At 61.9% G+C, this 23,264-nt stretch overlaps 2 protein-coding genes across 2 annotated transcripts; one reads left to right on the forward strand and one right to left on the reverse strand.

Annotated features, from left to right (window-relative positions):
• Nucleotides 1-6,906: 6,906 nt before the first annotated feature.
• On the reverse strand, nucleotides 6,907-9,483 carry IER2 (immediate early response 2). The gene has a single exon (XM_074980245.1). It carries the CDS (start codon nucleotides 9,141-9,143, stop codon nucleotides 8,499-8,501), a length of 645 nt encoding a protein of 214 aa, XP_074836346.1. The 5' UTR covers nucleotides 9,144-9,483; the 3' UTR covers nucleotides 6,907-8,498.
• Nucleotides 9,484-12,610: 3,127 nt separating this feature from the next.
• Nucleotides 12,611-18,348, forward strand: STX10 (syntaxin 10). The gene is made up of 8 exons (XM_074979742.1): nucleotides 12,611-12,701; nucleotides 13,478-13,645; nucleotides 14,130-14,226; nucleotides 14,825-14,887; nucleotides 15,314-15,430; nucleotides 16,310-16,416; nucleotides 16,826-16,920; nucleotides 17,361-18,348. The coding sequence occupies exons 1-8, from the start codon at nucleotides 12,667-12,669 to the stop codon at nucleotides 17,435-17,437; spliced, it is 759 nt and encodes a 252-aa protein (XP_074835843.1). The 5' UTR covers nucleotides 12,611-12,666; the 3' UTR covers nucleotides 17,438-18,348.
• The last annotated feature ends 4,916 nt before the right edge of the window (nucleotides 18,349-23,264 follow it).

A 23,264-nucleotide genomic window follows, 5' to 3' on the forward strand; every position in this document is an offset into this window, starting at 1 on the left:
CCATTCCCCCTCCCCCCGCCCCCGCTCTAACCATTAGCTCCTGCTGCCCACCAAGAAGCAGAACAACCCTGCCCCCCCCCCCTCACGCCGGCCAGGCGCCAGGTTTCACTCAGCCCTCCGGGAGGAGGACGCGAACCGGCCTCCCAGCTGTTCCCCGAAGCGCCCACTCACGTCCTGACACACACACACACACACACACACACACACACACACACACACACACAGAGGCAGGCCCTGGCTTGGTCCCGCTGTTACTAGTTGGACTCCTGCCCCCGCCACCCCGAGAACACCCTCCCAGCAGGCACACCCTGGTACGGGCAGAAGTGGGGGGGGGGGCCCAGAGTGCCCTGGCGGGGGGGTGAGGCGGGTGAAGTCACTGGGGCGGGCAGCAGAGCCAGGAGCCTGGGAGGGCATGGAAAGTCCTGAGCATCCCTCCTGCCCCCCGCCCCTTCACACCCATGGCCACGGGGGTTTCACAGCCCAGCACCCTAGAAGAGACCCCCCCCGCCTCATGGCCTCTTGTGGGGTGTACGCTGTCCACATCTAGTCTGGAGGTGTGTGCCTGGCGGGGGGGGGCAATGTTGGGGGGGATCTGCACCTTTAAAAGGGAGAGAGAGAGAGAGAGAGAGAGAGAGCGCAGCATCCCCCCCACCACCCCCCCCTCACCAGCTGAATCTATTTTAACCCTGGGACACGTTTCTGACCCAGCCTTCATGTCTGCCTGGTGCCAGGCCACCCCCACTGGGCTGGGGGGGGGGGCAGGGCCAAGGCTAGCCCCCCCCACCCCGGGCCCCAGCCCCATGTCTCTGCATCTTGGCGCCCAGGGCCCAGCTAGCGCCAAGCTGACCTAGATTCCTCGCAGCCTTGGCGGGGGGGCGGGGGCTGTACGCCTGGGTTCTGTCCCCGGCACTCAGCTCAGAGGCCAGCACCTGGCACGCCCCATTCCCACGCTGGGGCCAGGGTGCGGAGGGGAGCGGCTGGTTCAGTCACTGCCGGTTTCAGCCTGGGGCCATGGGGTGTCATCATTCCGGGGTGCGTGGGTGTGCGCCCCAATTCCAGGGCGGGGAGTGCCCCAGCCAGCAACACACGGCGGAGCAGTGCCTGGCACACACCCCAACCCCAGAGATGGAGCACAGTATGGGAGGTGGTGCCAGGGGAGGTCACACTGACCCAGAGCGTCAGGCTGGCGGCACCCCACACCTAGCCAGAACCCAGGCATCCTGCCTCAGAGCCCTGGCCCACTGCTCTAACCACTAGACGCCGCGCCCCTCAAACATCCCCGAAGCCTGTGGCCTTGCCAGTTTAACGCTACTGGCAAACTTGGGTGTCGGGGGGCTCCAGCTCAGGGGATCAGTGACACAACGCAACCCCACCTCCCACCCCCCCACCCCGCCAGTGATCCCGCCTCCCACCCAGCCGGCTCCAAAGGTCACATTGCTGGGTAGGGCCCCATGGGCCACAGCCAGGAGGGCGTGAGACCAAGTGGCCTAAGGCCACTGCAGGGTAGCAGGAGCACCAGCAGCTACCCTCCCACACACCCCAGCCCCACCAGCCACCTCCCCAGGGCTGACAGCTGCACCCAGAAATGCAGCTCCATCAGTATCAGCCGCTGCACCCAGCCAGGGGCTTCGAGGCCCCTCCCTCCAGGCCCCTCCCCAAGCTGGGACAGAACCCAGGAGTCCTGTCTCACAGCCCCCACCCGCCCCCCGGTTACCCTCTCTACCCTCCCCATAGCGCGGCCAAGGCCTGGGGGCTTGAGGGAAGGGGTTGGGAGGAGAGGGACTACCCCACTGCCCTGTTGCTCAGGGTCCCCTCCCATGCTGGGAAGTCCCACCAGCCCCCGCCCTGGCGCCCTTCCTGTCTGTACAGGCTGCAGCCTGGCAGGCTTGGCTGGGCCTCAAGAGGCAGCGGAAGCAGCCGGCTGCCCCGGGAGGCTGGGCGGGGGAGCAGGGGAGAGAGCTGCTGCCTTGGAAAGAATGGAGGCTCCCCCCCCCTCCCCCCGGGGCCATCTGTCCCCCCCCACCCCCCACCCCGAGCGAACCCAGCCTGGAGTCCCCCCCCTCCACCCCAGAACCAGGGGATAAACCCAGCAGTTCTGACTTCCTCCCTGCCCCCCCGCCAGCCTTGTACCCCACCTGCACGTGGCCACCTCCATATGCCCCCCCCCCATGAACTATCCTGCAACCCTCTGCACTGAGTCCCACCTGTCCCGTCCCCCCACCCCAGCCAGGAAATCCTTCCACAGCCCTTGGGGCACTCACCAGCTGCCCCCCCACCCCCACCGGGCGCCCCACCCAGCGTCAGCGCCACTCACGCGGGCGACTTGCCACTTTCCCAGGACACCTCCCTGAGCTGCAGGCGTGTGAGCCAGCACAGCAGGGGCTGGGCACAGGGCGAGCCTAGTGGAGCAGGGGTAGCTCAGCCCTGCAAGGTGCCCCCCCCCCATAAGACACCTCCCCCGCCCCCCACCTGAGAATCCCCCATGGGAGGGGTTCACCCTTCATTCCCAGGGCGCGCGTGTGCGAACGCGTGCGAATGACATGTGCTTGTGTACACACACACACACACCACCCCCACCCCCACCCCCCAGGAGAAAAGGGATTTCTTTTGGCCTGGGCCCTGGCCATCACCATGCAGCTGCGTGAACCTCACAAGCTTGGTGGAAAAAGAACCCCTGTGCACCCACTAGTCACCCCCCCACCTTTCCCCAGCTGGCAAGCGACCCCAGGGGGCCAAGCCCCTGCCCCGAGTGGACAGCAGCAGGAGCACGGGGTCAGGGCAGCTCTGCCCCATCCCCTCCTCCCACACACCTGGGGCTCCCACATTCCCTGCACACCTTCCAGCTCAGCCTAGGCAATTACAGGGTGTGCCACATGCCCACTTAGCCTGACCGGGAACTGCCTCCCAGGGAGGCAGTGTTGCCCAGTGGTTAGAGCTGTTGATGTTGGGAGTCAGCATTTGCGGGGTCTCTGCCAGGACGTGGGCAGGGAGTGGAGGCCAGTGGCTAGACAGGCGAGGCTGATAGGTCGGGCCATGTGCTAGGCAAGGTGGGAGGGCACCTCAGTGGAAACGATCCGCCGGGTATGCCATGTTGGTGCTGTGCTTTAGCTTCCCCACCTGCAGAAACAAAGCCAGCCCTGCACGGTTGGGGGGCGGGGGAGAATCATGCCAGGCCCCTCCCAAGGGGATCCCACTGGGAAGCTGCCCCTTGAGGAGCTTTGACCCTAAACTCCTGGAGCTCTGACTGGCCTTTCAGAGCTGGCGGTAGACCACAGGGGCCTGACCCCAGGTCCCCACTGCTCCAACCATTGGACCCCACTGTCTCCCTAGGGGATGGATTTCTCTGCACTGTTGTCAATCAAGATCAACAATTGTCATCATCTTCGCCCTTCCCCTGTGGCCGTGGCCACTTCCTGCGCCCACCAGGCTCGTGGGAGCTTTCTGCCCCATCTCTGCCCCCCCCCAGTCATGGGCGACTGAGGATGCCTGGCCCCCATGAGAACACCGGAACCTCGCCTGCGGCTTGGGAACTGGCGAAGCAGAAGGGGCCCATCCGCCCCAGCATCCTGTCTCTGACAGGCGGCTGCTGGAAAGGAAACCATGCCCCCCCCCGCACCTCATTGTCTAATCCCACAGCATTGCGGGCAGGCGGGCAGGTCCTGACTGCTGCCGCTGGGGAGGGGGCCAGATTCGCCTACACACACACACACACCCCTTCCAGGCAGCCCACAGCTTTATCCTGCCCCACCACCTCTGCCCCGCCACGTCCTGTCCAGCCCTCCTTTCCATCCCTGCCAGGGAGGGCATCTCCTCTGGGCATGCCTGGTTTTTAACCACTGCATCTCCCATCATGCAGGGGGCTGCCGGGGAAAAGGGGTGCAGGGTGATAGTGCAGTATGAAATCACACACGGGAAAGAGTTCTGATCACAGCAGAGAAAAAACCCAAAATAGTCTCACGAGAAGATTGCAGCATTTCCTAACTTTTATTCTTTGAATCCAGGCCGAGAACACGTGAGGGCCCAAAACCAGCGAGAGACAAATTCAGGCTGCTCTCTAAGGCAGAGAAATGGAATTTACTCCATTTTATTCCAGCCTGGCTCCACAGACCCTCCCCCACCCTCCTGCCACGCTGTGACCAGACCCCGGAAAACCCCCATGAATTTAAAGTGACAGCAGACACTGCCACAACTGTGTGCACAGCACCACAAACAGCGATTGTCAAACCCTGTAATTTCAGCTGCTTTGAACCCATCGTTTTAAAAGAGTCAGCTGTGAATTTCCAGGCAGGAGAGCTATCGTCATGCCTGCCACCCATCAAATTTCACAGCAGCAGCTGGGCTCAAAACTCAGCCCCTCCTGCTCCCAGGCCCCTTCCTTGCTTGAGTTTCAGGAGCCTCCCCATTCAGCATTTGTACTACAGGGTCCAGGACACAACCAGAAGTTCAGACTCCAGCCACTGAAGGCAAATTGCACAGACGCGCTAGCCAGGTCAGCAGGCTGCCTACAATATGAGCTGAGGGCTTTATTCTGTGCTAACTTAAAAAAAAATGGTTAGAATGCTTGTTAACAGGTAACCACAGGCACAGCCTTTAACTGGACTTCACCTGTGCCGAGGCAGGTCAGCCCACTGGTTAAGCGTTAGTCCAGGACAGGCGTTCCAGACCCAACTCGAGAAGTCATTCTTCTACTCTACTTTGCACTGGTTAGGCCTCAGCTGGAGTATTGTGTCCAGTTCTGGGCACCGCAGTTCAAGAAAGATGTCGAAAAATTAGAGAGGGTCCAGAAAAGAGCAACAAGAATGATTAAAGGGCTAGAGAACGTGACCTATGAAGAAAGGCTGAAAGAACTGGGCCTGTTTAGTTTGGAAGAGAGAAGATTGAGGGGGGATATGACAGCAGTTTTCAGGTATCTAAAAGGGTATCGTAAGGAGGAGGGAGAAAACTTGTTCTTTTTGGCCTCTGAGGATAGAACAAGAGGCAATGGACTTAAGAGATATTTAAGAGCAGGTTAGATAGATGTCTCTCAGGGAGGATTTAGACAGTACTTGGTCATGCCATTGGGGCCAGAGGCTGAACTCGATGGCCTGTCGGGGCCCCTTCCAGTCCTAGCATTCTATGACTCCACCGCATGCCCTGTGAGCTTCAGCGAGTCATTTAGGCATTTTTGCACCTCAGTTTCCCATCTGTACCATGGGGACAGCAGTGCCCTGGACTCTGCAGACCTTGGGTAAAAACCAACCTCCATGTGCTTTATCCTCTCTGCACTAGTGCAAACCCCACGCCACTAGGTGCAAAGCAAGTGAACAACAGTGCAACTGAAGGGAAACGGCCCAACTGGGAAACAGCAAGGCCAGATGCAGGATGTGAGGCAAGTCCCCAGCTTCACTCTGTGCCTCAGTTTCCCCCCTCCCACCATTCATCTATCTAGACTGCCTGCTTGGGAGCATGTGCTCACCAGGGTCACCAGGGTCAGCTACAATACAAACAGAGAGCCTTATCAGTTGACTGCTGCGTCATGGACCTGGCTGTACCAGAGACCTTTGATTCTAACACACATGGTACAGAGGCTCCCAGTCTGGGGCGGAGTGTGTCTGGGGCAAGGCAGAACACTCTAGGGGAATGAGTGCGCGCGCACGCACACACACACTATTATATATATATATATATATATCCAGGCTGGAAAAAAATCCCATACCGGTAAATCCAGCTCAGATGTGTTAACTTTGGTGGGTCCTTTCCCCAGGGGGAGGTTGTGCGCCTGCTGCAGTGGTGGGAATCAACTTGCCTGGCTTGACGGGGGCAGGTAGCAGGTGTCATGTGAAATTGAGGCCTCCCCCGCCAGCATAGATCACACTGAGCAGAATTCCCAAAGCCTAACCCCCAGGCCTGGCTAGCAGCTACAGGGAGACTCTGGAACCAGGGAAAAACACCGCCCCCGCCCGCAAGGTCTGACTTACACCCCCTTCAGAGCCTAGGGATCTGTGGTCACTCCTTGTTTGTGCCCCACCAGGGCTGCGTCACCAATTTACACTGAGTGAGCTTCCCCCCTCCCTGGGACCTCTCCCCCTCCCTATGTAGCAAGGGCAGCCTGCCCCCTTTCCCCCCCTCAGCTGCAGGACCCCAGCCCTCCCCTCACCCCCATTTCTATGCAGCTTGGCTATTTTGCCAAGGGACCCATGTAAATCCAGAGGCTGCCTCCAGCCATGTGCCTCTTCCCCACCTTTCCTAGGCCTGCCCATGAAGAACTGTGCTCTCAATCCCCTTGCAGCCTGTCCAGTGAGACCACCAACCCCACTCCCCTTTCCCCCCCCCCATCCATCAGCAGATTACCTGCCCCTCCCCCAGAAAGCCACACTGCTGGCTGTGGCTGCCATGGGCACCCTGCTCACCAGCTGGGTGGCATCTGAGTTTCTTGTGGGCACCCACCCCAGCACTCAGGTTACAGGGAACACTGCACACAGCCGACTCCGCCCCAAGCCTTGAGGGGTTTTACTGCCCCTGCTCCAGGCTGGCTCAGTTCCCCTGTCTACAAGGGAATCCCAAGCCCATTACAAGCCTACAGGTCCCAGGCCAGGTAACCCTCTCATTCACACACCCACCTCAACTCAGGATGAGCCACCCAACCCTGGGGGTCACCCAGCAGGGACAAGGAACACAAAGGGATACAGGTGGCGGGGAGAATGCTGGTCAGACCAATACCCTGAATCTACCTCGTGAGCAGCCCCTGGACCCGGAAGTAAAACCCAACCGCCCCCAGCTGCACTCAGGAGCTGTTAGGTTTGCTCACTTGTCCCTGAGGTGGTCTTGTTTGAAAGAGTCTCTTCCCCCTCCCCAGGTTAGCCAGGCCAGTTGGAAAAAAGCCCATTCCCCCCTTTTTCTGACAAACGCAAAGCGCCACGACTGGGCTAGTTCCACAAAGGGTCTTTTATTTCATTAACAAAACCATGAACAGCACAAGAGCAGAGGAAACCCCCAGCCAGCGCCGCTTTTCCACAATTAAAACCCTCTGCCAGATGCAACTCACAAGCATTGGAGACACATGGGCAACATTTACAGAGAAACTTCGACTGGGCAGGGCTTTTTCTCCCCTTCCAATCCAGCCGCCGGTTTCCTGGGCCCACAACTGGGAAGCTCAGGAACCAAAGAGGGAGCATGTTTGGACATACACACGAACCCACCATGAGGACAATCAGACAGTGTGATCCGCCCCCTCTCTGGCTTACAAGGGGATCGGACAAATGGAACTGGTCTCCTCTGAAAGCATCTGGGTGGCAGCGGGCCTGCAGGATCCCTTCCCTTCTCCGAGGGTCAGGGACCCAGGCCAAGCGGTTGAATCATCACCTCTTACATGGGTTAGTTCAGATCATTCCCAACTCTGAGTCCAGGAGAATTCCCTTTACCCGGCAGACTGAAGGGGACTAAACCCCTCCAGGGGCTGAGGCGCCTCTAACTGTACTGGGCTTTTAAGAGCACCAGGCAGCTTGCTCAGTTCCCCTTCGGGGGCTAAATGAGTCAGAGTGACACACGCCCCGCCCACCCCTTGAAAAACCAGCTCGGCTCACACACAATCCACAGGCGGCCTGAACAGGAAATTCCCCGCTGCCCTTCTACACCCAGAGTGATGCAAGGGCTGGTCATAAGAGCCGTGTGTCAGAACTCGCCCGACTGGCTGGCACTGGGGGGGTCCCTCCACGGAGCCCGCTTGGACGCCGTCTCCTTGGCTCAAGCTAAAGGGCCTGGGGGCGGGGGAGGGGAGAACTTTTAAAAAAGCTTGTACCCCTGAGGAAGGAAATCTAGTAAGGCACCGACCTCCCACTAGCGCCCCACACCCGGGGGGGAGGGAGGCACCGACCCCCCCCACTAGCGCCCCACACCCGGGGGGGAGGGAGGCACCGACCCCCCCCACTAGCGCCCCACACCCGGGGGGGGGAGGGAGGCACCGATCTCCCCTTGACACATCAGACCCCCTCCAGATGGTTTCTCAGCCCAGCCTTTTGGGCTCTTTAAAGCCCCTCCGCCAGCCCCGCCCCCCAGCAGACATTTCCCTCTCACGAGCACAGACCCAACAAGTTTCAAGTCACCCAGACACCCCCGGGAGAGGGGGGTGTTACATAGCACCACGGACCCCCCCAGGCCTGGGGGCACCGAGTCTCTGCACCGAGATAAACCGTCTTCCAGCGCGGGGGGCGGGAGGGGGGCGCCAAGCTCTGAGCAGCTTCCGAGTCTCTCCCCCGCAGACAAGGCTGCGGCGCCCCGCGGCCCCTCCTTTTGTCTCGCCGGCCCCCGGTCCCAGCCGGGCGGGGAGGGACAGGCGCGGCGCGGGAGGGGAAAGTCCGATCTTCCTTCCGCCGTCCTCCGTCCGCCTCTCTCGGCCGGCCCCCTCCTCCAGGGAGAGGGGCTGCGCCCCATCGCTCCCGCCAGGAGCCGGGCGAGCCGCTGCGCGCCGCGGGGCAGCGCCCCCCAGCCGCGAGTCCCCTCCAAGCGGCGGGGGAGGGGCGTTAGAAGGCCACCACCGCCCGCACCACGATGCTGAGCACGCCGTCCCCGGGGCGGCAGCCCGGCGTGGGTTCGGGGCCCTTGGCCGCGCCGCCCCGCAGCACCCCGGCGAAGCGGCTCTGCAGGACTTTGGCCAGGCTGGGGAAGGGCCCGTCCTGTCCCTGCGGCTGCCGCTCGCCCTCCTCCTCCGCCGCCTCCAGCCGGGCCTTCTTGGAGGGCACCAGCCCGGCCTCCGCCGCCCCCGGCTTGTCCAGGCTGCTGCTCCGCCGTTTCCTGCTGCCTTTGCCCGCGGCCGGCCGCTTACCCGGCGGCGAGGCGGGCGCCGGGGCCGGGCCCGGGCTGCTGTCCTGCGTCTCCATGGGCTCGGGCTCCGCTGCGCCACAGTCTGAAGGGGCCGCCGGGGTGGCGGGCTGCGGCAGGGGCTGGCCGGGCCCCTCCTCTGCCCGCAGGCCGGGCTCCGGCCCGCCTCGCCGCTCCTCGGCCTGCTCCTCCGGCTTGGCCGAGAGGTAGAGCTCCCGGGCGCTGCGCATGACGAGGGAGAGCTGCAGGCTGCGGTGCAGGCGCAGCCCGCCGCGCTGCAGGCGGGAGTGGTACATCTTCCACACCGACATGGTCATGATGCGCTGCGCTTCCTTCTGCACCTCCATGCCGGGGGGTGGGGGGCCGCCGCGCGAGTGGGGGCAGGGAAGGAGGCTCGGTCCGGGCTGCCCGCCCCCCCCCACGCTGCAGCAGCGCCGCCTTTATCCCGGGTCCGGCCTGGGCCGCTGCTGCCCGCCACCAGCCACCCCAGCTAAGCCCCGCCGCGCCCAGCGCCGCGGCTTTTATACCCCCGCTGAGCTCAGCGCCCGGGCCGCCCCCGCCCACTGCCTGTGCCGCATCCGGCCGGGCCAGCGCGCCGCCGCCCCCAGCGGCCCGGGGAGGAGGGGGAGGGGCAGGGGCAGGAGCAGGGCGGGCGGAAATGCCGAGGCATGGGGGGGAGGGGAGGTGGCCGCGGCTGCAGGGCGGGGCTAAAAGCCGCCCGGACTCCCCGCCGCCGGCCCCAGCAGCGTGCGCGTCCCACGGCGAGCGGGGGAGGGGCTGGCCTGCGCGTGCGCCCGCCCGCCGCGTGGCCGCGCAGGACCATCGAGGCGGCCGTTTCACGCGCCCTGCCTGCAGCGTTCCTGTACGCGCGTACCGCCGGCGTGGGCTGGCAGCCCCATCTCGCCTTGTCCGGCAGCGGCCCCTGCAACCTTGGGGTGGCTGTGAGAGAAGAGCAAAACAGCCCCGCCCCCTGCCTGCGGGCTGCCAAAGACCTGGGCCCCCGCGCGCAAAGCCGGGAGAGAGCAAAGGCTGAGGGGGCGCAGGGGCGCGGGCCCGGCGCTGCCGCGCATAATGCAAAACGTGCGTGTGTGTGTACAACTCACACTCCCATGTGTGGTTCACTGTCCCATGTAGCGGTACCGAGACCACTTCACAGAGAAAGAAGGAGTGTCCCCTACATCCTACGCCCAGCGCCACCTGGTCTTTCTCTCAAGTTGTAGAGGGGCCTGCTCTGAGGACGCAGGTTCGAGTCTCCCTGTGACCATTTGCATAAACTACAACTCTGTTCAAATCCGCGCCTGGCCGCACCACGCCATCTGGGGGGCTGGTTTCAGGCGAATAAACAAGCCGCCCTACCGCTCAGCCCCGATCCAAGCAGGCCCGAGCAGTTTGTGGCTGAATAGCAGAGGGGGGGCCAACAAGAAGTCGTGTGACACCTTACAGACGAACAGATGTTCATAGTCCCTAAGGTGCCCCAAACTTGTTTGTGAATGAAATCTCCTTACGCCTTTCGCTTGTAACCAGCGCGCCGGATGCAAGCTGCCTTCTTGCCAGACTATTTATATTGCGCTAAGCAGCTCTGGCTCAGAGGCTGGGATCGTGCCAAGGGCTCGTGCGCGCGTAGAAATGACGCTGAAAGCTCCCGTGCGAGCCCCGCAAGCCAGACCCTCCCAGGCAAAGCGCTTTAACCCCCTCGAGCCGGGGGCAGGGGGGCGATTTCTCAAGGGTTACAAGCGCCTTGGAAGCAGACCGCCGGGGCAGTGCAACGGGGTCTGGCTTCAGCCCGAACGGCTTCCTCTCTTGTTAGCATCACGTTCTCACTGCGGCCAATGGGGCAAAATTAACACCCACCCTCCCCCCGCTGCGTATTTTGAACGGATGCAACGCAGCGGGCCTGGCGCAACTGCAGCTGGACGCCTGCCCTGGCCGGGGCTCAGCAATGGGGTGAATGGGGGGGCATCTATTTATAGCCCCCACCCCACCCCCGCCTGGCGCTCTCGCACTTGTCCGGCCCCCATTCCCTTTCCCGCGCGGGCTCTTTAAGAGGAAAGAAGAGGAGGAGGAGGCTCCGCCCCACTCGTGAGGTCGGCCCAGCCTGCCCTGGTTACCGTTTCCATGACTATATTAGGGACCCATGACGACAGGGGGCGGGCTCCGAATGTGGCGCGCAGCGACGTTCCGAAGGCGGTTACGTTCGGTAGCTACAGCGCTTCCTCTTTCCCTATAAGGGCAGCGGCGGTGGGTCTATGGGGAGCCTCCTTCCGGGAAAAACCCAGCGGCTCCCTCCCCCGCAGCCCGCCTCCGGGCGCAGCACGTGGGACTGCCCCCGCCCCCGCAGCCTGGCGCCCCCCCACCACTTCCCGGCCTGCCCGTCACCCCCCACAACCTGTCACCCCTACAGCCCCCAGAATCTCCCCTCACCACTCCCGCCCGCCTGTTACCCTCACTCTGCCCCCCAGACAAGTACCCGCCGCCTGCCTGTCACCCCCAGCATCTCCCCGCACACCACCCACCTGTTACCCTCACAGCCTCACTACAGGCCTCCACCCACCACCTGCCAGTCACTGTCCCTAGCCCCCCGCCCCTGCATCTCTCCACAACCTGCTTAGCATCACAACTACATGGCACAACCCCCCCCCCCCACAACTCATCCGCCCCAAACTCCCTCCAACCCACCTAGATGGCGCAACCGGACCACACACAATCGGACATCTCCCGCCCATCACGGGTCCCCCCACGCCCCCTGACTACCCGCAATCTGCCTCTACAATCCCACCCACGAGCCCCCTTGACACCTCTCAGCCAAGGCACTGCCAGACTACACGCTAATACATACACGTGGTAGTTTTTCACAGCGCTGCAGGGCTGTGTGCTTTTGTTGTGCACATGCCACTGCCTCCCCCACCAGCTACCTATGTATGCCACATGCTGCCTCTCCCGCCACCCACAAGGCTTAGATGAGTATTACACAGCTCCCCTCTTCCTTCCCCCGCCCGCCACAGCTAGTCTGGACACAATCTACAAGTGCACAGCTCACGCACACAACCCGTCTGCACCGCCACACAATTCCGCACACACTGACCCACAACACCCCACCGCCCCGCCTACACACGTCCCTCGCTGTCCTCAGTCTGACCCTCAACAAAGCCCGCCGCTCACTACTTCACTCACCCACAGCCCCCTCGCCCCGTCCCCACCCACCCTGCGGTCCTCATGCGCTCACAGGGCCTCGGAGCAGGCGCCGCTTGGGGGGCTGGGGTCCCAGGGACACAGCAGCCCAGAGTCCCGGGAAAACCCCTGGAGCGCCGGTGGGGGGAGGGGGAGGAAGACCAGCCATCCCGCAGCAGGAAGGAACTAGTCATACTGGCTGGACTGGAACGAAAGAAGAGTGGGGGAAGGGAGCCGAGTGGTTGGAAGGGGGCGGGGCAGAAGTCAGGACTCCTGGGTTCCCAGCTCAGCTCTGGAGCCTCTCCGGATCTGGAGAAGTGGGTCTGCCCCCCGGAAACTCATCCCTTAACAATTACCGCGTTCGTCTGCTTGGCTTTCCCGGGTTCTGCGCCGGGCGGCGCCGGGAGTGGAGCCTAGTGGTTAGACTGGGCGGGAAGGGCCGACGGTGGGCTCTCGCGGGTGGGGGCGGGGGAACCGGACTCCGGGGTCCCGTTCCCTTGATAGCGGGTTAGGGGCGGGAATGAGGGATCCGCACAGCCTCTTTCCTCCGGGGGGGGGGGCGCCCGGCCCCGCCCCCCCAAGTCCGGGCAAGCCCGCCCCGCCCTCGCCAAAGGCGGTGGCCGCTTCTTGTTAGAGGGCAGGGCCAGGGCCGGTCACATGGGGTGGAGCGGCGGGGCTGCCTAAGGAGCGGAGCGGGGCGGCATGGCCCTGGAGGACCCGTTCGCCGCCGTGCGGGGGTGAGTCCGCCGCGCCCCGGAACATGGGCCTGAGAACACAGCGCTGGAGACCCCGCGCAGAGGCCGGCCGGGGAGCCTGACCCCCCCCCACCTCGGCTGCGCCCCCCGCTGCTCCCGGATTCTCCCGCCCCCGAGAAACTCCGGCCCTTCGGCCCTGGAAGGACCCTACGTTCCGCCCACCCGCCCCTGGAGAACCTCCTTCCTCCATCCATCTCTCCCCCCGCCCCGGAGAAATCCCCTACCCCGCCTCTTAGATAGACCACCCCACACTCCGCCCTCCTCCCCTGGGCAGACCCCCACTTCCTGTCCCCCCCACGTCCCAACCTGCCTGTCCTCGACCGAACCCTCTCCCCTTGGAAAAGCCTCTCCTGGTCCTGCTACACAGTCCCTGACCGACCCACTTCCTGTCCCCACCCCCCGACCCCAAGACATTCCTTCCCATCCCCTCCCCCCACTCCGCCCCTGCAGAAGCCGCTGCCCCATCCCCTTGCCCCTCTCCTGGAGAGACCCCTCTTTTATGCTCCTGCCTTGCCAGGACCATCCCCACCCCCTCTGCCCTGGGTGTGAATCCTTCCCAGTCCCTCTGGGTGGGAGGGGCGTTGTGAGAGGGGTGTTGTACTGGGATTGCTCGCCTAGGGCGGAGATGCAGCTACCTCTGGGGTTGGACGTGGGGGCTGAAAAGTATCTGGGCAAGATTTAGCAGCACAGTGGTGTCTTCCCGTGGGTCCTGCCCTGCTCCTTACTCACCCCTCAGCCCCCTTCTCTTTGCCCCCCAGGGAGGTGCAGAAGGCTGTGAACACGGCACAGGGGCTCTACCAGCGCTGGTGTGAGCTGCTGCAGGAGACCCATGTTGTCAGCACGGAGGAGTTCGACTGGACCTCCAATGAGCTGCGCAATAGCCTGCGCAGCATCCAGTGGGACCTGGAGGATCTGGAGGAGACCATAGATATCCTTCTGGGGACCAGGTTCCCCGGCCGGAGCATCACCAATGCCGGGGGGTGGGGGGGCAGAGCATTCACAGCGCCCCCTGCTGGGCAAGTCTGGGAAAGCCCCCAGTGCGAGCGCTCTGCCCCACTCCTCACAGCGCCCCCTGCTGGATAAGCCTGTGAGCACCCTTAGTGCCACCACTGTCACGCTCCTCACAGCGCCCCTTGCTGGCCAAGTCCAGGAAAGCCCCCAATGCCAGCGCTCTGCCCTGCTCCTCACAGCGCCCCCTGCTGGGCGAGTCTGGGAGTGCCCCAGTGCCAGCGCCCTGCCCCACTCCTCACAGCGCCCCCTGCTGGCAGAGGCCATGGGAAGGATGGGGAAGCTGAGCGCTGTTTGGTACCTCTGGCTGGTTAGGACCTCGGCCGCACCGCCCACGTGCTCCTCCACGGTGTGCCCCAGACTGTCCCCGTGCCCGGCGCACTTGGGCCTTAACTCCAGTGCAGGCATTGTGGAGTCGAACCCTCGCAAGTTCAGGATCGAAGCTGGCGAGCTGGCGGAGAGACGGGCCTTTGTGAAGCAAACGCGGGACTCCGTCAAGGTGGGGCAGCTCCACTGCCCAGTGCGCCACCAACCCCTGGCCTGTGGGTGGCTCTCAGTTACAGGGACGCCCCCTACTGGAGGAATCTGGGAACTCGGCCCTCTTCTGCGAGTGTGGGGGTCTGCTGCCGTCTAGTGGGGCACAACAGCTAGTACAGTAGAAGGACACCCACGAGCTCAGGGAGGAGAACCTGAGTCAGGGGCCACGGTTTGCAGCAGGCTGTCTGTGGGGGAGAGCAGGTGGCTGGGAGTCAGGACTCCTGGGTCCCATCTCTGGGAGGGGAGTGGGCTGTAGTGGTTGGAGCAGCAGGCTGGGGAGCCAGGACTCCTGGGTCCCATCTCTGGGAGGGGAGTGTGGTGTAGTGGCTGAGGCCAGGGAAGCCTGGGACACCTGGGTTCTGTGCCCAGACTTGCTGGTTGACTGTGGGGAAGTCCCTGCCTGTGAAGCTGCCGGTGGGGGACCCCCTCCCCCCGCCCCAGGGGAGTGCTCTGGGCTGCTGCTCTCCCAAGCCCCCTGGCTCCTCCCCCCCCCCCCAACAAAGTTCCTCTGGTCTCAGCTTAAGCTTGGCTTTTAACCCCTTTCCTCCCCTCCATCGCAGGAGATGCAGGATCACATATCCAGCCCATCAGCCAAGGCCTTCGCCCAGCAGAAAAACCGAGAGGTACCCGGTCCCCTCCTCCCGGAGCAGCGCTGGGAGTGCTCATGGGGGTGGAAGGACCAGCCTGTAGGCCCACCCAGGCTGCCCCACAAAGCCCTTTAACACACGTGTAATGTTGACTGCTGTCCCATCCATAGCGCCTGCCTGCACCTGCTGTGCAGTCCCTGAGGTGCCTGGTCTCTCCCTCTGAGCGGGGCTGGTCCCTAGCGTGTATTTGGCTCCCACCCCTCTGGGAATGAGCGTCTTGCCCTGGGATGGCTCATAGTCGGACGGGAAGGGCCCCATGTCCCATTCCCTGCCCCCCCCCCCCAGAGCCAGCCCATCCCCATCGCCCCCTGGATCCCCAGTTACTTTCTGCCCCCCACCCCCGTGGTCGGTTGCCTCCAGCTGGGTGCCTGGCCTGCTCAGGACTCGGCTCTCTCCCTGCAGCTGCTGATGGGGGGCATTGCCAGCCAGAAGCACCCCACGGAGCAGCATGGCCAGCTGCGGGAGGAGCTGGTGTCGGCCAATTCCCACTATATCGAGGAGCAGCAACTGCATCAGCAGGTGGGGAGCCATCCAAGGCCCTGGCAGTGGCAAGAGGGCTGTGCGGGGGGAGGCGGGGGGGGCCAGGGACCTGCCCTGCTCCATCCCTAGTCGCCCAGAGGTGGAAGGCTGCTGCCCCCCGCCCCCAGGGCCCCCCAAAGCTGCACCAGGAATGCAACGCAGGATCCTCTGTTCTTGTGTTAAACTGGAGTGGAAGTGACGTCACCGCTCTGAGGCTCAGGGTGGAGGGGCTGCATTTAAACCGGGGGGGGTCCAGGAGCATGATCTGTCTCCAGGTCAGACCAATGGACCCAGCTAGATGTGTATTTCCCCCTCCCTCCCTCCGGTTCAGACCTACAGGCCCAGCTAACCTTGTATCCCATCTCCAGCGGTAGCTGGTACCGGCTGCTCCACAGGAGCATTCCTCTGGTGGGGGAACGGGAGGGCAGGAGCAGGGGCTGGGGCCTGCCGTCCAATCCACCACCAATGTTCCCTCTAATTTTTCCTATCCACATGTGGAATAAATGTTGTTCTGTGCACTGAGGCATATACAGCTGTGCACCACTAGCAATACAGGCTGCTGGCTGGGGGGTGCTCTGCTTCAGCTGGGCTACGTGGGATTGGCCTGGATGGCTGCCCAAGTGCACAGCTTCCAGGGAAAATGCCCTGCCACCCCCCATGCCCTCCCTGCAGCAGGGAGTTCCACAGCTCACCACCTGCAGCCAACCCTGGAGGTTGCAATCTTTCAAGCAATGGGGCGGCAGGGATTCCTCCCTCCCATGATCCCCGTTCCCTCCCCTCCCCCACCCCCATTGTTCTGGTTCTGACCCCTTCCCTCCCCATGCCCCGTCGCACCTCCTGCAGTGACTGCCTGGCTTTTCCTACCTCCCTTCTGCGCAGCTGATCCTAGACCAGCAGGATGAGCAGCTAGAGCTGGTCTCAGGCAGCATCCGGGTCTTGAAGCATATGTCAGGTCGGGTCGGGGACGAGCTGGACGAGCAGAGCTTGTGAGTCAGGGGTGGTGTGGGGAGACCCACTTGCCAGCCAGGGAATGGGATGGGTTTTGTTTTTTTTCCTCTCCAGGGAGGCTGGCCATGATCTGGCCCGAGGGCGGGGTCTAGTCGGCTGTCTCAAGAATGGGACACGGAGGCCTTTCCCTTGTAGTGGGCGCTGGCCCCACGTCTGCAAATTCTTCCTGGCTGGCCCAATGTGTGAGATGAGTTTGGCAGTTCTCAGCCCATTTCTTAGTGGTATGACAAATGCCCGAGCAGACGCTGGGAGAGAGGGGGGAACGGGACAGGCCCCACCTGACACCTCAGCTATCCCTGACACCAGGCGCAGACTAGGGGCTCAACTGCACCCCTCTGGGGGGCACGGGCTGCACCTGAGCTGACAGCTTGTCCACTGGCTTGGCAGGATGCTGGAGGAGTTCGCCCAGGAGATGGATAATACCCAGTCCCACATGGATGGTGTGCTCAAGAAGATGGCTAAACTCTCGCACATGACCAGCGGTGAGGAAAGCACCAGGCAGGGGGACGTTTTCCAGAGCGCCTGGGAGACTTGAGAACCTGCATCCCCTTCCTGTCTCTGAAGGGAGTGGGGTTCAGTGGTTAGAGCGGGTTGGGTGTTGGGCCCCTGGCTTCTGTCCCAGCTCTGGGAGGGAAATGGCGTCTAGTGGTTAGAGTCAAATGGAGCAGAGTGTCAGGGCCCCTGGGTTCTATTTATGGCCCAACGTGAGATAGGGCGAGGCCTGTCCCCTGTCTCAGTTCCTCTTCTGTAGGAGAGCGGTAGCGATCCGTACTCCTGGGCTGTGCGTGGTGGGGGAGGTTTCTTCAGTGTGCCTCAGGCAGCCGAGGTCCCTGCTGTCGGGTGTATAAACTGACCCCCTCCTGTCTCAGGAGCACCCCACACCCCAGTCACCACATCTCTGCCTGTGCTTCCCCATCCCCAGACCGGCGCCAGTGGTGTGCGATCTGCGTTCTGCTCGTTGTCCTCGTCGTGGTGCTTGTCCTCCTCTTCGCTCTGTGATTGACGGGCCAGGACTGCCATGGGATAGGGGGTGGCATCCCCCCGCCTGCCTGGCTCCTCCCCAGCTCCCTGCAGCCTTTTGCAGAGGGGCCAATTCGTACTAGGGTGGGATGCAGACGTCGCTGTGGGTAACCTCCTGCTTTAGGCTGGCACCTGAAGGCGGGTGTACTGGGGGTTGTGCAGGTTCAGGGGTTGGTGACAGCTGCTTTTAGGGGTCCTACCCACCTGAAGGCCCAGCTGCACTTTGGCTTCTCACCCCTCCCTGGTGGGGCTGTCACTTGGTTTTTGTATCAAAAGATAAAGTCATCCCACAGGGGGTTTTCCTGCAAAAGGTTTTCAGTTAAAGGAAGCAGGGCTTTTCTTGCTGGATTTTCTGCTGCTTTCGGGGGGAGGGGGCAGGGGGAATGACCAGAGCGTTGGTTTGTTGGTAGGACCCATGAGGCTCCATGGTGCTTGGTGCTGTACGCACACAACCAGCTTGGTCCCTGCAGGGGGCTCTGCTACCGGGAGAGACTGCAGTGCATCATGGGAGATGTAATCTGGCCATGGCAGGGTAACAGGGGCCTGAGAGACTTCCTTCTAGAATTCCCAGCTAGGAGAGATTGTAGTGCATCATGGGAGATGTAGTCTGGGCAGGGAGCTTGGCCCACGGGGGGAACATGGAGCAGCAACAGGCTGCCAGGTGTGAGGCCGTGACCCTGCTTCAGAGAGTGAGAGAGACCAGTGCTTCATGGGAGGTGTAGGCGGGAGGAAGTTGAGGCACAACAGGCCGCCAACCACAGCTCCCACCTGACAGGGCCGTAGATTCTCACGGCCCAACTGGAACCTGAATGTCTAATGTAAAAAAACAAAAACAAATTATTTTTTTAAGCAAACTGTTAACCAAATGCACAATAAAGCTGCACAACTGAGGCCTCAAGCCCCATTTTTTTATCCCTTTTAAAGGTGCCTGGTTCCTGGCAGGGGCACTGTGCTGCGGCTGGGGCTGGGAGCGTGGGCTGCCCAGTCCCCACAGGCCTGTGAAGAGTGACTCTTAAGAACAGCCCAGACTTCTCATCAGGGTCACTGGGGTAAACCGGTGTAAACCAGCGGTGTGCCCTTGGGCACCATGGGCTTGTGCTGATTTACGCCTGCCGAGGCTGTAACTGCGTCCCAGCTGAGAACTGAGTAGGGGAAAGCAACACGCCCCAGGGGTGGCGTCTGCCAAGGGTGGTGCCGCTGACATCAGAGCGTGGCTGTGCCGCAGGCATTAAGCCACAAGGTCCCTGCCCAGGACACCAGCCGCGTTTCTGGCTCCCCGCCTTCCCGTCAGCCTTGTCACGCGCTGCTCCAGAACATCCGGCCCCGAGACGTCAGCTGTCCTGCAGGCCCCCACCAGCACCCAATGAGAATATAGTGGCTCCCTTCTGCAAGCCCAAAGCAGTGTTGGGCTTCTGCCTGGAAGAGGCAGCAGATTTGGCCCCTGGGCTGTGTTTCCTTAAGTTATTTTCCATTCATGGATGGAATAAGTTTTGCTCTGTACGCCATCGCTTGTGCAATGTGCACCACAATGAGACCCACACGCTGCTGGCTGTGGGCATGCTGCTAATTAACCGGGCAGCTCCTGGCTGGCTGCCCAGCACTTCCAGGGAACGCTGCCCCTTGAAGATGGGAGGGTTTAAGGAGGAGATCGGGGGGGGCGGGGGGGGCAGATCCTAGGCAGCACCGTGACAGGGGCCCAGTGCCCAGCGCTTGTAATTAGGGTAAACATCAATGTCCTGGGCCTCTCTGCACCCCACCCACAGCCTCTCTCCCCCCGCCAGGCAGGAAAGAAGGCCATGGAGGTGGGTGGGTGAATGCAATGAGCGGTTAACACTTCCCAGGCTCCTGCCGGACCACCTAAAGGCTGGCTGGGTGCACGCCTCCCAGCAGCTGGCAGAAGGTAGGGTGCAGCATTCCCTGAGCACGGGGGCAGCTGCCCAGGAGATTCAGGTACCGCCTGGTTGGTTAGCAGAGCGCCCCCCTCCCCGCCCGCAGCAGGTGTGGCTATGGGTGCTGCACACAACAAAACTAATTGGAGCAGTGGTGGGGGTGGGGATTTGAAGCCACCCTCTCGTGCTGCTGTGCCTGGGAGGACAGGCCCCACTGCTGCTTGGTACTGGACGTAACAAGCGCATAGCAGAGCCAGCAGGGGTCGCCCTTGGTTCTGTCGCCCCCTGCAGGGTGCAAAGGGCACTGCAGGGGGGCCGCTTGCAAGTGGGACCAGTTGCTGGAGGGGTGTAAGGCGAGGCCGCGGGTGGAAAAAACGTGCCGGAACCTTGCTCCTGGCACTGGGTTAATTCTTCCCGCCGACCTGCCAGGGCCTCCAGCGGCTGCTTGCCAGCTGCCCCCTTCCTACACAGGCTGTGTACCAGCCAGCGTGGGGAGCGGGTTCCCCATAAGGCTGCACCTCTCCACAGGCTGGTCTGTTAGCAGGACTTGCTGGGCAATGCCCTGCCTGGATGAGGTCCATCCCGCACTTGGGGGCAGCTCTCCAGGGCTGCATGAGAACTGCCTCCCCTTACGGGGGCCAGCCAGGCCTGTGATTTGAGCCCAAGCGTGGGAAACAAATACCGGACACCAGAGGACTGATCACCCTGCAGCCAAGATGCTGCCAAGGCTGAACGCTGGCTCCACACAGGCCAAAACTAAGGGGTGACGTTTTTTAGCCAGGAGGTTATTTACCTTAATGTCCCCGGGGGGGCTGGTGGGTTCTCCATCCCTGCCCATTTCAAAACCACCACCAGACGTTTTCCTCAGACGACAGCCAGCGTTCAGCCCGTGGAGTCACAGTCCACTGACTTGCATACCGCCGGTGGTCAGAGCGCCCTTCTGAGCCCAGACGCCCTAGCCCCATTAGGTTTACAGCCACAGTCCTGGGCACGTGCCCTGGAAGCTGAACACTTACGTGGCCACCAGGCCCATCAATGGGGGGACAAGGGGGGGCAGTAGTTCCCCTGGACCCCTTTGAAACACCTGCTGCAGCAGTGAGGTAGTGGGGAAAGCCGCACTGACTGTCTGGCCCTGCCCCTTCTGCTCTTGACTCCTCCCCTTCCAAAAGCCCCTCCTCCCACCTTGCCCTGGGGCTTGCGCTGCCTGTCTGTACCGCTGGCGGCCACCTGGAAGAGATTCAGAGCACCCACAGCTGGCAGTTTCTATTGATGGTACACATCCGCACATGCCTTGGCACACAAAATTTATTCCACCCGTGGATGGAAAAAATAGAGGGGAGACAGGTGCTGGGAGAATTCTGCTAATTTACTATGGCTGCAAATGCAACAGCTGCAGAATTCCCCGAGGACTACGGCAGCCGAAAACCCAAAGGAAGTAGAACCAGCCTCTATTTTAGATGGGGAAACTGAGGCACAGAACCAGCAATGACTTGGCCAAGCAACCAAACCCAGATCTCCGGAGCGCTTCCAGTGCGAAGCTCCGGCCCTCGGCCACCGTGTGGGAAATCACCAGCCAGAGGTGCACCTTTGTTACAAACCTTTTTTTTGTTTTTTATTAACATTTCTGAATTCCTCTTTTTCTTTTTAAATCTTTACAGTAGTTAATGTGCAATTGTCAATACTCTCAGGTCACAGGAATGGGGGAGTCACAAAAATTTCTTGGCACTTATAACACAGAACAAATACTGGCATTATTGAGGGGGCCTGACGGGGTTAGAGTCACAGCAGGGGAGCAGAGTGAGTTGCGGTAATTTTTTTTTTAAGTTTTTTGTGTGTTTTCCTCTGGGGAAGTTATGTCATGATGCGGCGGGAGAGACGGAGGGCTTGGGCCAGGGGAGGAAAATGCTTTATTATAGAAGCTACTTGCATCAACTGAAAACACCTGGAAGGCGTTCATGCTGCAGCGCTTTGCACTCTCAGGCGCTAGTGCTTTTGAAAGTGTAAATGATGGAGGTTTTTAACCCTCTTCTTTTCCTGCAGTTCGGTTTTTGTTTGCTTGTTTACATTGGAAACCAAATGAAAACCAACAAGGATGGGAAAGAAACGAGTGCCCAAAGCAAACCCACGCCAAAGCAGGCGCCGCCTCCCAGCGCAAATGCAGAACGGGAAGGCCGGCTTGGGACCAAAACTCAAACAGTCATGGGAATAAATCGGCCAGCTCAGAAGAAAAAAAACCCCATTGCCGGGGGGACGGGGGGAGAGGAGCAAGAACTTCCCACGTGAGCCTGATGCTGGATGGGGGTGCTGCTGCATTTCCAGTGCAGGTAATTTGGGGTGAAGGGAGAGGCTCCCTGGGGGTGCAGGGCCACCTGGGCCTGCCAGCACACTGCCTAAGGCATGGCCCCCCTACTCTGGGACTCCTGAGTTACAGCATCAAGGAGGCAGGGGCCCTGGGGGCGTGCTGAGCGGGGCACACGGTGGGGGTGCACCCCACTCAGCCCCCTCGGGAAGGCCACAAAGGAGGGGGGCCAGGGGCACACTGGGCCCCACACCAGAAAATGAAAATTCCAGCTGGGGGCAAGTGAGCCCTACACCCATCTCTGAGCCGGTGTCAATCCGGAGTCACCCCGCGGTGCTGTAACTCTGTTACAACCAAAACGTCAGCTCAGCTAAAAGGGGCTGTGGAAAACCCCTGCCTGGTGCCAGAACCCCCTCCCTGCTTTACACACAAACTCAGGCCCCCACAGGCTCCCCAGGAATGAAGCCCCATATCCCAGGATCAGGGCTGAACACGCTTTTCCCTTACGCAACATTAAATCTAAAGAGGCGGGGCCATGGCCAACCTCCTTGGGGGGAGCTATCTTCTCCCCCAGCCCCGGAGCTTTCTGACAGGCCGGCTGCTCAACCCCCATGCACCTGGGAAGCTCCAGGTCTGACTCTCAGGTTCCTTTGTGCTGCTGCAGGACTGGAAAGCATTTATGGGGGATGGGGGGGGGGGCGGCAGGGGCCTTGGAATCCCACACTGCACAGGGGCCTTCCCAGGGGAAGGAATGGCCCAGCCCCTGGGAGTAGAGGGTAGCTCAGGGGCCAGACACAGCCTATTTGGTATCTCCCCAGGCCTGAAGCAGAAATTGGAGCAGCCTCAAGGCTGCTGCAATTGACACCTGAGCAGGGGCGAGGGGGTCCCCCCTCCCATGCAGGGATTCTGACCTGGCACATGCCCTGGCCTCCCAGAGGGGCCCAGTAAGCAAGAGGACACCAGGCTGATCACTACACCTTCCCCCGACTGCCCCTCGCTCGTTCCAGGCTGAGACGCTCTCTGGGTTCCTGCCCACCCACAGGGGGCGTCACTCTGAAAGACAGCCCCAACCCCACAGTGCTGTCAACAGCAAGGGCGCCACCAGGTGGCCAATCTGGGGAACAGCAGCATTCAAACCCCTCTCCCCACCCTAGCTGCATGGATCCAAGGTGGGGCCAGGGTCTGCCCTGGTGTTGGGGGTTACAGCCCCACAGCTGGACCAAACCGACCATGGGCTCAGAGGACAGCCTGGCCCCAGTGTCTAAGCAGGGGGGCATCAGGCAGAAAGGGACCCCGGCCCTCTTTTGCAAAGCAGAGACTTGTTCAACTCATCACACACAAGGGTGCGGACGCCGCCTACCCCGACACAGAGCTGTAGGGAAGAGCTGAAACTCCAGAGAGTGTCCCCCAAACACACAAAACAGCCACACTTCCGAATCGCCCCTCTGTGCCCAACGCCCTGGGCTCAGTGCCCCACTGCAGGGCTCCCTGCTCTGACAACGTAAAACAGGGAGCAGGAGAGCTGAGAAGCTGCCCCCATCCCAGGGAATCTCCCGGGGTGAGAGGCCCTTCCCTCCTGCCCTGATCACCGCCGGCTTCGGCTGCTTCTCTCTGACCT

Source organism: Carettochelys insculpta, chromosome 29 (assembly GCF_033958435.1).
Source record: "Carettochelys insculpta isolate YL-2023 chromosome 29, ASM3395843v1, whole genome shotgun sequence".
Lineage (NCBI taxonomy): Eukaryota > Metazoa > Chordata > Testudines > Carettochelyidae > Carettochelys > Carettochelys insculpta.

Coding starts and splice junctions, on each gene's coding strand:
- STX10 (XM_074979742.1), top strand. CDS start 12,667: ATGGCCCTGGAGGACCCGTTCGCCGCCGTGCGGGG. Junction 12,702..13,477: donor CCGTTCGCCGCCGTGCGGGG/GTGAGTCCGCCG, acceptor TTTGCCCCCCAG/GGAGGTGCAGAAGGCTGTGA. Junction 13,646..14,129: donor GAGGATCTGGAGGAGACCAT/AGATATCCTTCT, acceptor TAACTCCAGTGC/AGGCATTGTGGAGTCGAACC.
- IER2 (XM_074980245.1), bottom strand. CDS start 9,143: ATGGAGGTGCAGAAGGAAGCGCAGCGCATCATGACCATGTCGGTGTGG.